Below are 12,703 nucleotides of genomic sequence, written 5' to 3' on the forward strand. Positions count from 1 at the left end.
CATGGTGTGACCCTCATCAAGGTATGATCAACCTGCGGGGCCATACCTGGTTACTTGGTTCACCTCCCTCACATCTCTCCTGATACTTGCTATGACATGAACAAAAAACATTAACACAAAGCAATTTAGATTTTAACATTTCTGAGATTTAATAGCAGTAACAACAAATTGTGTTTTCACATGTATGAGAATCAGAGTTTTGTTTTTATTCTCTGAAAACAGTCTGGGTAACACTAACTTATAACAGACAGGTAGAAGAGAAGCCTACAGAGACTAAGGAGTCAGAAAAATAGAAAACCAACAGAATAATCAAGAGTCAAATAGACTTAGCAATTAGTTATTGGTGATTTTTGCCAGAGCAGTTTGAAAGACATGGAGAAAGAAGAAATCTAACTATAGTAGACTAAAAGAGGACTGGAAAGTTAGGAAGTTAAGCAGGGATTTTCTAAGCAGAGCACTCAATAACAACTCTGAAAAGAAAGGGACCATAACTTTTTTTGTTTATCTCTATATTCAGTGAATAATAAAATATACCTGGCACCCGAAAGATATGTACTGAATGAATGACTACAATGGGGAAGAAGAAACACAACACAGTGGCTAAAAAGCAACAAAGAACAAAAGAGAAGCTTTGAATATTCATATGCTGATATGAAAAGGAAAATAGAGAAAAGGAGACACCAGAAACAATCAAGGGAAAATGGAATGATCCAAGTCTTTGTGGAGGCAGGATAGGATACAACCAAGAACAACTCTCCTCAGCCTAAACAACGCAGTGCCTTGTCCTTTGAGTTGATGTGACTCCAACTTGGTATCTTCAAACCTCTAATATAAAGTAAAAGGTAAGGTTACCTGCTAAAAATGTGAGAGGAGATAACAGAATGGAGGGCTTGAGGATAATCATGAAGGAGGACAGAAAGAACTTCTGACCTCTTGAGAGAAAAATTTGTGTGTGTTTGAGGTTTTTTCCCCATCTTTTTAAGACCACAGCATCAAATAGGGTCTAATATAAGTGTTAAATGAATGATCTAATGGATATTATACCTGCCAAACTAAGTGCTATTCTAAAGGAACATAAGGAAATTTCAAGTAGAAAAACAGGTGTTTAAGAAAATAAGGTTCCAGATCTACATCAAAAGCAATTTTTGTTAATTTGGAATTACTCTGCTTATTTGATAAAGTCTTTAATAAGATTCCCCAATTAACTGTAGTAATAACTTATAAGGTTACATGGTAAAGGCAGAAGGCTTAATAGAAAGAACTAGTGTTAGTTTCCTTATGTCCCATATTTTTATAAATGCTCACTGATAAACGGTTACTACAAGCTATCAGTGACCACCATCTTGTGGCAGACAATGAAACTGCAATATATCAGTCATCAGAGCAAAACACAAAAAAGCACGGAACCTGCAAAATGTCACTGTTACTTGACTTTAGGAGCATGGGAATAAACATGTACTAAATTCCTACTCTGAAAAACAAAACAAAAAAACCAACAAAAAAACCCTACTCTGTGCTGGGTATCTTACCTAATTTTCTTACATAATCTTCACAACCACCCCAAGATGTAAATCCCATTATTCTAAACTTACAAATTAGAAAAACAATGTCAAAGAGGTTGAGAAATTTATCCAAGACTGTAGTTGGGAAAAGCGCTGTGTCAGTGTCTGAGCTCAGGTTTGAATACAAACCCCCAGCTCCTTCCACTAGACTATGTAAGCTGACTGCACAGAAACTACATATTGTTTCCAAAGCCCTTAAGGCTAAACTGCTTGTCAATCATCAGACTAGATAGTCCAAAGCAAAATCCCACTTAAAACACCAACTTACCATACACTGTTTGTGCTTACCTCATGTGTACACCCTTCAACAGTTTCAACTGATTGTACCTTGACCCTGGGCATCAAGTCTGACAAACTTAAAAAAAAAAAAAATTGTTAAAATTACATTAAAATAAATTACTGAGAATTATATACGCTGGGAATTCAAAATGGTGAGTTAGCATCTTTTATTACAAATACAAAACAGACTCCAAATGGATTATTCAAATAATTATGTCAGCTTAGTTCCAGTAACTATTTTGGATAAAAAGTACCTCTACAAAAGCATTATCACTGCTTCAAAACACAAAGCTGCTTATAAAAACCATTACGTGATAGGAAGTATAAAATAAACTAGCCTAATACAGATGTTGCTATAATTTATAGAAGTGTTCCCTCTTCTCATCAAAATCCTAAGTTATACTCATCTAGGTTCTCTGTTTAGACTCTGAAAAGACATGATTGTGGATAAATTGAAGAAAAATACATGTATTTCTGCACTAGACCCACTATTATTGATTGTACTTTTGATTTTTTACTTTAAATCAATAACCATACTTTGGATAAAACCCAAGAATTACTACAATAAGCAACAATGATTTTAAATTATCAGTATTATTTTGTAACCTATTCCACTAGTTTGGACAAACAGTGCATCTTAAGTATTTCAGTGATACATCTACCACCATTTATAGTACCTACTTTTGCTAGCTACAACAACAGCTAACCGGTTAAACAACAACAACAACAACAAAAAACCATAGGAGTAAATTCTTTATTGTAGTGCCAACCTAGAATATGGCAAATGAGAAGGGAAAAGCAAAGTCATGACCATCGCTACGAGAGGAAACAGGTCAACCTAAGAAATTGGAATTAATTTCTAGAAAGTTCCAACTTTTGAAATCAAAGAAACACCCAGCTATTTCAGCCACACATATTCATGGGTCTCCCTCATTGACAGTAGTCTTGAGATTCATAGCCACTCTACTGCTACATGCAACAGTGAAAATCTAATTCCTTCTAATGCTCCTTCTCAAGGATTCCCTTCCATTGTGTCAGTTTTATTCTTTCCTTTTATCCCACTCTTCCAGTGATCCTCTTCTAAGACATTAACGAATAAATGAAATGGCATTTCTTCTTTTTAAAAAAATCAGGCTTCAAGATTCTTTCTTAAAATTGGATTCAAAAGTATTAAAAGCCTTTCTTTTCTATATTGTTTTCCATTTCCCCAAACTTACCTAATTGTTCTACAGTTATATGTTTATATGAATATATAAAGAATATTTATTTTCATTTCTCTAATTCAACAAATATTTTCATAAAGTAACAACATACAAGCAATTTTCAAAACTTCAGGCAACCACCCAACCTAAGAGTTACTAGCATTTATAACAATGGAAATACTACCTTAAGTCTTCAGTTATTGACTCTTCTACCCTGGGCTTCTTTCCAAAAATGGGTTCATCTGTGCCCTCGAAGTCTGCATCTCTCTTGTTTTTTCCAATATTAGTTGACTCAGATTGTAATTTACCATCAAAACGTCTTCTGAAAAGTGAACGGTTTAGAATGAATTCTGCAATAGCACTGCTTACTTTAAGGGTGACTCCGTAAAATATTATCCCATGTATAATATACACTATTAACAAAAAAAGTCATGTAAATAGATATTACAAATCAAAAGTGGCTAAAGCCCAGAATACTCTTATTTTAACTTATGAAACTGAATACTACTCCTCTTTCATTTCATATTTTCTTGGAAATTCTGTTCTAAAAATATTTTGCAACTCACATTAACGTAACTACTACTAATATAATATTCTTAAAAACTGTAAAATACCATTAGACATTTACGTGAACACTTTCAATAAACATTTAATGCTTTTCTAATGGCATAATATTACTATTTGGGAGAAAATTTTTTTATGTGGTTGGATTCACTGGTCAAAAGTAGTGACAATAAACGGTGCTTTGTGGATTGGATAACCATAGGGAAAATCAATCTGACCCCTATGCCAATTATACACAAAAATCAATATGGATATTAGATCTAATTGTGAAACGCAAAAACAACAAAGACTCTAGAAGATAAAATGAGAAAATTATCTTTAGGTATTACTAAACAGAACATAAAATTGTTAACCAAAAACTAAGTTTGCTAAATTGGACTGCATTGAAACTAAGAGTTTCTGTAAATCAAAAGGTACCATTAAGAGAGTACAGAGAAAAGACAAAGTGGGAGGAAACACACATAACTGACAAAAGGCGTATGTATCTAAAATAATGGAAGTGACGGCTACAGATTAAAAAAAAAAAAGATAACCCAATAAAAAAATGAGCAAAAGACTAGAACAGGCACTTTACGAAAGAGGATATCCAAATGATCAATAAGCATACGAAAAGGAGCTCAAGAACCATTAATTACCAGGAAAACGGAAATTAAAGTAGACTATATTACATCAGTGGCTCCAAAATTACTGATCTCAGAAATGAGAGATTTTGATTTTGATTTTCCAGTCTAAAAGTTACTGAGGATTCCAAGGAATTTTGTTTATGTAGTCTTATCTACTGATGTTTACCATATTAAATATTAAAACTAAAAAAAAGTTAGTATTTTCCCAAAAAAATTTTAATGAGAAGAATGGCATTGTTTTATATTTTTGCAAGTCTCTTTAATGTCTGGCTTAATAGAAGGCAGCTGGACTCTCATCTATCTCTACATTCAACTTGTTGTGATACAGTTTTTGGCTGAAGTATGTGAAGAAAAATTCAGTCTCCTATAGTTGAAAAAGAGCAGGCTTTTCAGATAATTGGGAATATTCCTCTGATCCCACACCAAACCTCAATCATACTTCGAAAGGTACTGCCAGAGCTACAGTTAAGAATTTTACAAACAATGTTGAGCAAAAGCCAGAAACAAAAGAACATATTCTGTATGAATCCATTTACATTATATTTACAAACAGAAAAAAAACTAACACATGTGGTTATCAGGTTAGTCACTTTACTGGGGGACAAAGAGGGATTTCTGCAATATTCTATTTTTTTGTCCTGAACAGGGCTTACATTGGTGTGTTCACTATGAAAATTTGTCCCATGACTTTCGCACTTTTTTTTAATATGTTTTATCTTAACAGAAAAATTTTTTTAAAAAAGACTCAACAAACAGTAGTATTGATCTATATGCTTGAATAACCTTTCCATAATGAAGTTTATTCCTTGATGCTTGGCAAAACCTGAAATATGTAATTCCTCTCACGCCCCATTTAGTGGAATAGGCATTCACAGTTGTCCCATATTACTTACATGAATCTCCTTTGGACAAGCGATCAATATCCTTGGCCCTCAGTAAAAGAAGACATATGAATGATAATTATGATCCCTCTAGTTCTAACGTTTTATTATTCTGTCTGAATTAGTAAGCATCAACCAAAGCATTGTAATTAAACCTACTAGGAGTTGGTGACAACTATAAAACAAAGAAACATCATTCCTATACCTTTGAGAAGCTTAAAACCTAAATTCATTGTAGAATACTTTCCTTCAGAAGAGCTCCATTATTCTTTAATACTATATTCAACTCTCTATTCAACCGTATTCTTATCTAAACAATTGAATCTGAATCTAATCAAGTCTCGACATCAGCAGCCGTCCAAGATATATACATGCAAGTACCCATATAACTTTAAATTTCTAGTAACCATGTTAAAATAGTTTAAAAAAGAAACCAATTTTAATATATTTCATTTAACCCAAAATATACAAAATATTATTTCAGTATATAAAGATAAAAATGATGTATTTGACATTTTTTATAACAAGTCTTCAAGATACAGTGTATATCTTACATTCACAGAACATGTCAATTCTGATTAGCTACATTTAAGTGCTCAATAGCTACAGGTAGGTAGCAGCTATTACAGGAGTCCCCCCCTTATCTGTGTTTTCCCTTTCCAAGAGTTCAGTCACCCAAGGTCAACTGAGGTCCAAAAATATTAAATGGAAAATTCCAGAGGTAAATAATTCATAAGTTTTAAACTGGATGCCTTTTTGAGTAGCATGATGAAATCTTGCACATTCCTGCTCCATCCCGCCTGGGACATGAATCATCCCTTTGCCAACAGTATCCAGCCTATTAAGTCACTTAGTGGCTGTCTAAGTTTTCAGATCACTGTTGTACTATGGCAGTGCTTGTGTTTAAGTAACCATTATTTTACTTAATAATGGCCCCGAAGCACAAGAGTAGTGATGCTGGCAATGCCAAAGAGAAGCTGTCAAGTGCTTACTTTAAATGAAAAGGTGAAAGTTCTCAACTTATATATTGATATAATTATTTCATTTTATTTTTAGTAATTGTTAATCTCTTACTGTGCCTAATTTATAAATTATGCTTTCGTAGGTATGTATGTATAGGAAAAATCATACTACATATAGGGTTTGGTACTATCCAAGGTTTCGGGCAACCACTGGGGCTCTTGGAACCTATCCCCCTCAGACAAGGGTGGGGGACTACTATAGATTGCATAGTTCCGCTCTGGATATAAGGACAGTTTACAGTAAATACTTGAAGATAAAAAAGCTAGTAAAATGACAGCATAAGAAAGCAAATTCAGGATGTGGAAAACTATACAGGACAAATGAGCTGGTTTCTCCTCTCATCCACCCCTCCAAAAGAAATCAATAGCGTAAGGAAAAAAGGGACTGTTGTAAAATGAAAAACTTCAGGGATATAACAACCAAAACAGTATAAGGGCTTTGTCTGGAACCTGATTCAAATAAACCAACTACAAAAAAATACCTTTGAGACAACTGGGGAATCTTACTGTGGACTGACTATTCAATGATATCAAGGAATTATTGTACATTTTGTTAGGTATAACAATGGCATGACAGTTATGTTGGAAAAAAAAGTCATAATCAACAAGAGATGCATACTGAAATATTTAGGGGGAAATAACATGATTAGTAGCATTTGATTTACAAAAAAAGGGTGTGGGAATAAATTGACCATGACTTGATAATACTGAAGCTGAGTTATGCGTACATGGAGTTTTTCATATTATTCTCTCTCTCCAGACAATTCTCATAAAGTTTTTTAAAAAAGCACCCACTTAGTCTAGAGTATTAAATATCAATACAAAAGACAAGATCCTCTAAAGTTCCAGGATTTGCCCTTCTGTGTTATACAAATCAGATGGAAATCATGCTATACATATTGACTAGATACAAATAATTATGACAGTATGATAGTTACAATAAGGCAAATTGGATTTTTCCCTAAAAATACCTAGACGTCTAGGTCTAGTTAGAAGTGTTGGTAGTAAACAAAGTTCCGTAAGTTAATCATGGTCTATATTTTCTTATGTATTTCCTTTCTCTAATGTTCACATATTTCCTAGTAAAATCAAAATATAAATTGTTTTTATATCCTACAAATTTTCACTTTGGAAGGTTGCAGAAACAGCTTACCCCTAATACACTGCAAAGTGAATTTTACCTGAATAATTTTGAAACAAAATATTTACCGCAGTAGGAAATTATACATGTATCATCTTCATAACATCATAGTTGCCCATTCAAACTACAGAAATTATTAATTATTCCTGTTTGGAAAAAAATAAAAAGAACCTGTCCTCCTTTCTCATTTTCCCTGAAAAGTTCTCCAAGACTACTACACCCTCTAACTCAATGAGAGAGGAAGACTATTTTTCTCCTTTGTTTCACTCTTATGTGACATTTCAAACTCCTGATTGTTCTAATATCCCTCTAATCTCTATGTTATATGTGGGAAAACTATACTTTCCCACAGGAATCTCCACTTCAAGCAGTACCAATTGAAATAGCATCCAAATATATACCTACAGTTCTGGTATTTCTCCAAACCCAGATTAAAATTGCCCAATGGACACTTCAATATGGATATACTATCACTTCACTTTGTCTCTAGCCAGATTAATTTCTAAATCAAAATCTCCTATAAATTTCCCTATTTTTCTTCTTCCTGATATCCAAGTTCAAAACGTCTCTTTTGACCTTTTCCATTGTCTTCCTTAAATAAGGCCTGTCAATTTTCCTTCACAACATTTTATCTTTCCTTTTCCTTCCTTCTGTGACCTCCTGAGTTGAGGTTTTTATAATCTCATAATTAGATAACTGAAATACTTTTTAATTTACTTTTTACTATCAGTGTCTTTCCTCTTTCCATACACTGACTACTGATACCAAATTAATTTTTCTAAACTATCACTCTACCTATCCAGTCACCAAGTTAGGAAAAAAACACATGTTCACCTGAGTTTTTAAAATGAAATCAAAACTCATATGCTTGCTATTCAAGGCCCTTCATAATCTAAAACCAATTTATATTCTCAGGCTTATCTCTTGTAGTCCCTAAGCAAACACTCCGCCTAGCCCAATTTGTGCTACAAAACAAAACAAATCAAAAAAATTCTCAGCGTCAATAAGGAATCATCTCAACACACAATAGCTTCTTGCATGTAAGGCTCTCTAGACATCACAAATAGCTCTCTTTCCTGAACTTTTATAGCACTTAACTGTATATACAGCTTATTGTATTTCAATCTCCTACTAACTCTTTAAAATATGTATCTGTACCACCTCCTTACCTCAAATAAAAGTTCCTTGAGAGCAAAATCATGTCTAATTTAACTCAAGCATCCATTGGGTATCCTCCCCCAAGGTCAAGAGTAAACTAATGAATCATCTTACTTTAAGTTTCAGGGACCAGTAATTTTTAAAATTTTTCTTAATAAAATCAAAGAAAGCCAGCATTTGAGAATCTATTATGTGCTAAACACTGTTAGGCGCTTACACATACTATCTCGTTTACTCCTCACAAAAACACTAGCGGTTGGCGCTATCACCTCATTATGGGCAAGAAACTGAAGCTTGGAGACTGAATCTCTCTCCCTTCTCCTGCTATTTGCCCTTTCCCCTCCAAGTCAATCCAAGTCACATTTTCTAAGCTTCTTAACCCTTTACTCAACTGGTGATCCTGTATTGTGCCTAGTATTGTGCTGGAGCTGGGGGTACAGAAACTCAGAGACAGCTGACCCGCCCTCCCGACCCCAGGGCGCAGGCAGGGGTTGTAGTCAGACCTTACGCACGCGTCAGGGAAATTGCAGCGGCAGAAGTTCACGCTGCCTGCGGCCACCGGAGAACGCCAAGACCCACCTTCCCCAAACCAACGTTCTTCCTCCCTCCTCAACATTCTTCTCAACCCCCTTCACTTCCCAACGCCACTAACGTACATCCTACTTCTCGTGGTCTTCAGAAGAGAGTGGGATTTTCTTCCCTCAGCACTGAGGAGAGAGAAAGAAAAAAAGACATCTCGGACATCTTCCTTACCCGGCCTTTTCCGCAGACCCTGGCGGCCCCTTCCATTTCCCCTTCTCCTTTTCCTTGTCTTTTTTGGCTCCGGGCGCAGTGGTCGAGTCGTCCTCAAACACGCTGAAGAGCTCATCCCCGAAAGCGTCCGCCATCTTTCGGAGCTGCGAGACCGAATCTCCCTCCTACCCACGATGCTCCGCGACCGCACCGACAGTGACGCCAAGCAAAGCCTCAACAGGGCCCCGTGGGAGACAAAATTAGTCGAGTCACGCAGCCCCGGAGACGTTTTCCCTGCCTCCTTTTTCTCCTCCGACCTTTCCTTTCTTAACCACCGGCGGATAGGCAGCTCCTTGGCTAAAGAGGGAGCGAGGCGAGGGTTCCCGGCACGCAGCAGACGCCTAGGTGGGCGGAGAGGAGGCGGGACCTTGGTGAGTCGGACCAATTGCGAAGCAGCGGTTGTAGCAGGGCCTAGAAGCCCGGATGGAGGACGGAAGGTGGCGGCTTGGGACTCGGGGAATGTGAAGCGCTTCTGGAGGCGGTGCGGAAGTGGTTCCGGGACCTGGACCGGGAGGAATCTTCTGCCGCAGCTGCAACATGGGCGGCAAGAACAAGAAACACAAGGCGCCGGGGGCCGCGGCGGTCCGGGCCGCTGTATCAGCTTCCAGAGCCAAATCCGCCGAGGCCGGAGCTGCCGGGGAGGCCCAAAACAAGAAGCCTGTGGTCAGGCCGCCCCCATCCGCCGCTACTAGCACCAGGGATCCCCGAGTCAAGCAAGGTACGAGCGGTCGGGCCCCGGCCTCCTCCTGAACCGCTACTGCAAGTCCCGAGGGAGAAGCCTTCGCACCTGGGCGGACCCTCGGTCTTAAAATTTCTATCTTTCACACCCGGAGCTGCTGGCTCCCCATCGGGTAGCCTTGTTTTAGATCAGTGTGAGCTGCTTGGGCCTTCAGAGTTCCGACGGTCGCGTCCGCCACCTAACCTCCACTTCATCTCCTGAGAACAAAAGAAATTTGCATTAGCTCCCGTTTCAGTGGGGATCCGTCCTGAGCCGTCATCTAAACTAGCGAGGCGAATGCAGAGTAGTGTGTGGAATTATTAACGCCCTAGAGCCAGACCCATTTTCTACTTGCTTCTCAAACCATTTTCAGCCACGATGTAGCGTTTCCACGTGTTATGGAAAAAATCAGTACTTAAGAATTTCAGCACTTACACACCGAATATGGGTAACCTATTGCAAAAATTATCAGCGATCTTTACCGCAGCAATGCATTTTTGCTTACTGTGCAGTTTGGTTTGATAACTCAATCTGGAGATTGCCGGTTCTGGCTGCAGATCAGCAGGCCACTATTACAGCTGATTTGGACAGTTATACGGTGTTTTGTTCTGCTTAGCTTGTTTGCTTGTAGTTCTTACTGAAATGTAAGTTTAGCAAATATTTGTTGAAAACCTACTGTGTATTTGGCATGAAGTTAGGGATGGGATGAGCAAAATAGACAAATCGTCTCTCCTGGAGCTTGCCAATCTAATGGCGCACACAGCCATGAAGTAGTCACACAAACGTTGCTTTATGATTGATAATTGCCACAAAGAAAAGCTAAGGAAGAGAATTTAACAGCGTAATCTCATTTTTACTGGGGAAAAGGAGGAGTAATGGACAGTCTCTTTGAGCAAGTGACAGTATCGGGAGGATGAATAGGTGTTAACGCTGTACAGAATGGGGGAAATAGTATTCCTGGCTGAGGTAAGGAACACTGTTGTGCAAAGATCTTGAGTCAGGAAAGAGCATGGGTCTTTAAGATACTCAGAATGTAAGCACTGCCTAAGGAGGAAAAGAGATGAGACTGAAGAAGTAGGCAGGTAACAAACTTTCACTTAGAAGGTGAATAATAATTCATTGCCCTACAATATATTGTAACCCTTTAACTACAAAGCTATTATGCCTGCAATTACAAGTACATAGAATTTCTCCTTAAGTATTCTGTGGCACTTTACTCTGTGAATCAGCCTCTTTCTAACTCTCTGTCTTTTCTTGATATTCCTCTGAATTCTTTGAACTTTCTAATAGTCATTTGTTGTATTCTTTGGCTTCCCATTCTCCCAACCCCAAAATATGACCATTACCGAAGGTGTCAGTCTGTGACAGTATGATTCTCTCTCTACAGCCCTTTCAGGAGAGTTCATCTACTTCCATTACTTCTGTCTTTTCTTTTGTAGATGACTCCTCAGTCAACATGTCCAATCCTGGTCTATTCCAAGCTCAAGTCAGCCATTTCTACATTTACTTGGACTTTTGGCCCTGTTTTGCAAGCACATCAAATTTAATAACATGGCTAATACTGAACTATACTTCTCTCCCCCAAACTAGCTTCTCCTGTGACTTCTTTGTTTCTATTTTTCCATATTCCTGTATCCAATGTCAGTATTTATTTTTTATGTCTTCCTTTCTTCTTCACATCCAATCTGTTGTCAAGCTCCGTGCAGTCTTTGCTTATTTCTCTTCTATGTATGCCCTTTTCACTTTTGATTTATACTGTTCACACCTCAGTTTAGGCACTCATGAATTTCTGGAGTACCAACACAGCCTTCTAATGGGTTTCCCTAGCTGTACTCTTTTTTCCTCCTCCAGTCTGTCCTGCATAAAGCATCAGATTGATCTTTCAGAACCACTGCTTTGATCACGTCACTTACCAGTTTTTTCTACAGTGTCTTCACTGAGTTTGTGATAAAATACAAACCGTTCAGCTCATCTAAGACCCCCTTTCTAGCCTTTTTCCTAGTTCCTATATTCAGCTCTAGCAAATCTGGTGTATTTTCACTGCTCCAAATGCAGCTGTTGGCTTTCTGCCTCCTCATGTTTATTCTTGCCGTTTTCTCTCATTGGAATGCTATCTATCCCTAAAGCTATCTACGAGAATCCTGTAATACCCACCGCAGATATCAACTACTTTTTGAATTCTTCTGTCTCCACAGCTCATGTATATCATTGTTGTCTGAATCATTCTTTTTGATGTTTAGATCTTGCCTATGTGAGCAATTATACATTTTATCTATCCTATAAAATTGTAGGAGGTAGGAACAGTTTTATGGTTATGTATTAACATCCCTCAGTATCTAGTCAAATGCTCTGAATATAGTCATCCAAAAAATTTCTTGGGTAAGTGACAAGGAAAATTTCAGAGGAATTACTAAGACCAAGAAATCAAAAGAGAGAAAATGAGAGGTTATCTACCAAATTTGTAGAGAATATTTTATAACCATAAATCAGTATACATAGCAGTATAAATAAAATGTTGCAGCAAGATTGCCACATGATTTTGTTTGTTTTCTGTTTTTCTGTCTGGATATTTTTATATTACATATAATAGGCCTACTTGGAAGAAAAAAGTGGAAAAGTACACAGAAAAAATTATCTCTGAACTCTTTGTTGTTCCTAATGTAAATGTAATTGCTTTACTCTGCTTCCATCTCTCTCTCTGGCTTTTCAAACAATTTGAAGGATTGTACATAGCATACTTTCTCAAAATTGGACTCTCATC

At 37.3% G+C, this 12,703-nt stretch overlaps 2 protein-coding genes across 4 annotated transcripts in view; one reads left to right on the forward strand and one right to left on the reverse strand.

Annotated features, from left to right (window-relative positions):
- Nucleotides 1-9,534, reverse strand: part of MTREX (Mtr4 exosome RNA helicase) — a 130,985-nt gene extending 121,451 nt beyond the window's left edge. The window contains exons 1-3 of one of the 3 annotated variants that reach the window (XM_082457589.1): nucleotides 9,186-9,534; nucleotides 3,228-3,362; nucleotides 1,851-1,917 (exon numbers count right to left, since the gene is read on the reverse strand). In XM_082457589.1, the coding sequence (XP_082313715.1) occupies nucleotides 1,851-1,917; nucleotides 3,228-3,362; nucleotides 9,186-9,319 (336 nt within the window). In that variant the 5' untranslated portion in view covers nucleotides 9,320-9,534. Of the gene's footprint in view, nucleotides 1-1,850; nucleotides 1,918-3,227; nucleotides 3,366-9,185 lie in introns of those variants that run through there. The other 2 variants (XM_082457588.1, XM_082457590.1) reach the window with 2 other exon arrangements.
- An 81-nt stretch (nucleotides 9,535-9,615) lies between these two features.
- Nucleotides 9,616-12,703, forward strand: part of DHX29 (DExH-box helicase 29) — a 47,020-nt gene continuing 43,932 nt past the window's right edge. The window contains exon 1 of the mRNA XM_082457584.1: nucleotides 9,616-9,942. Coding sequence (XP_082313710.1) covers nucleotides 9,762-9,942 — 181 coding nt within the window. The 5' untranslated portion in view covers nucleotides 9,616-9,761. The remainder of the gene's footprint in view (nucleotides 9,943-12,703) is intronic.

Source organism: Balaenoptera physalus, assembly GCF_965194825.1.
Source record: "Balaenoptera physalus genome assembly, chromosome: 3".
In the NCBI taxonomy this organism is placed as follows: domain Eukaryota; kingdom Metazoa; phylum Chordata; class Mammalia; order Artiodactyla; family Balaenopteridae; genus Balaenoptera; species Balaenoptera physalus.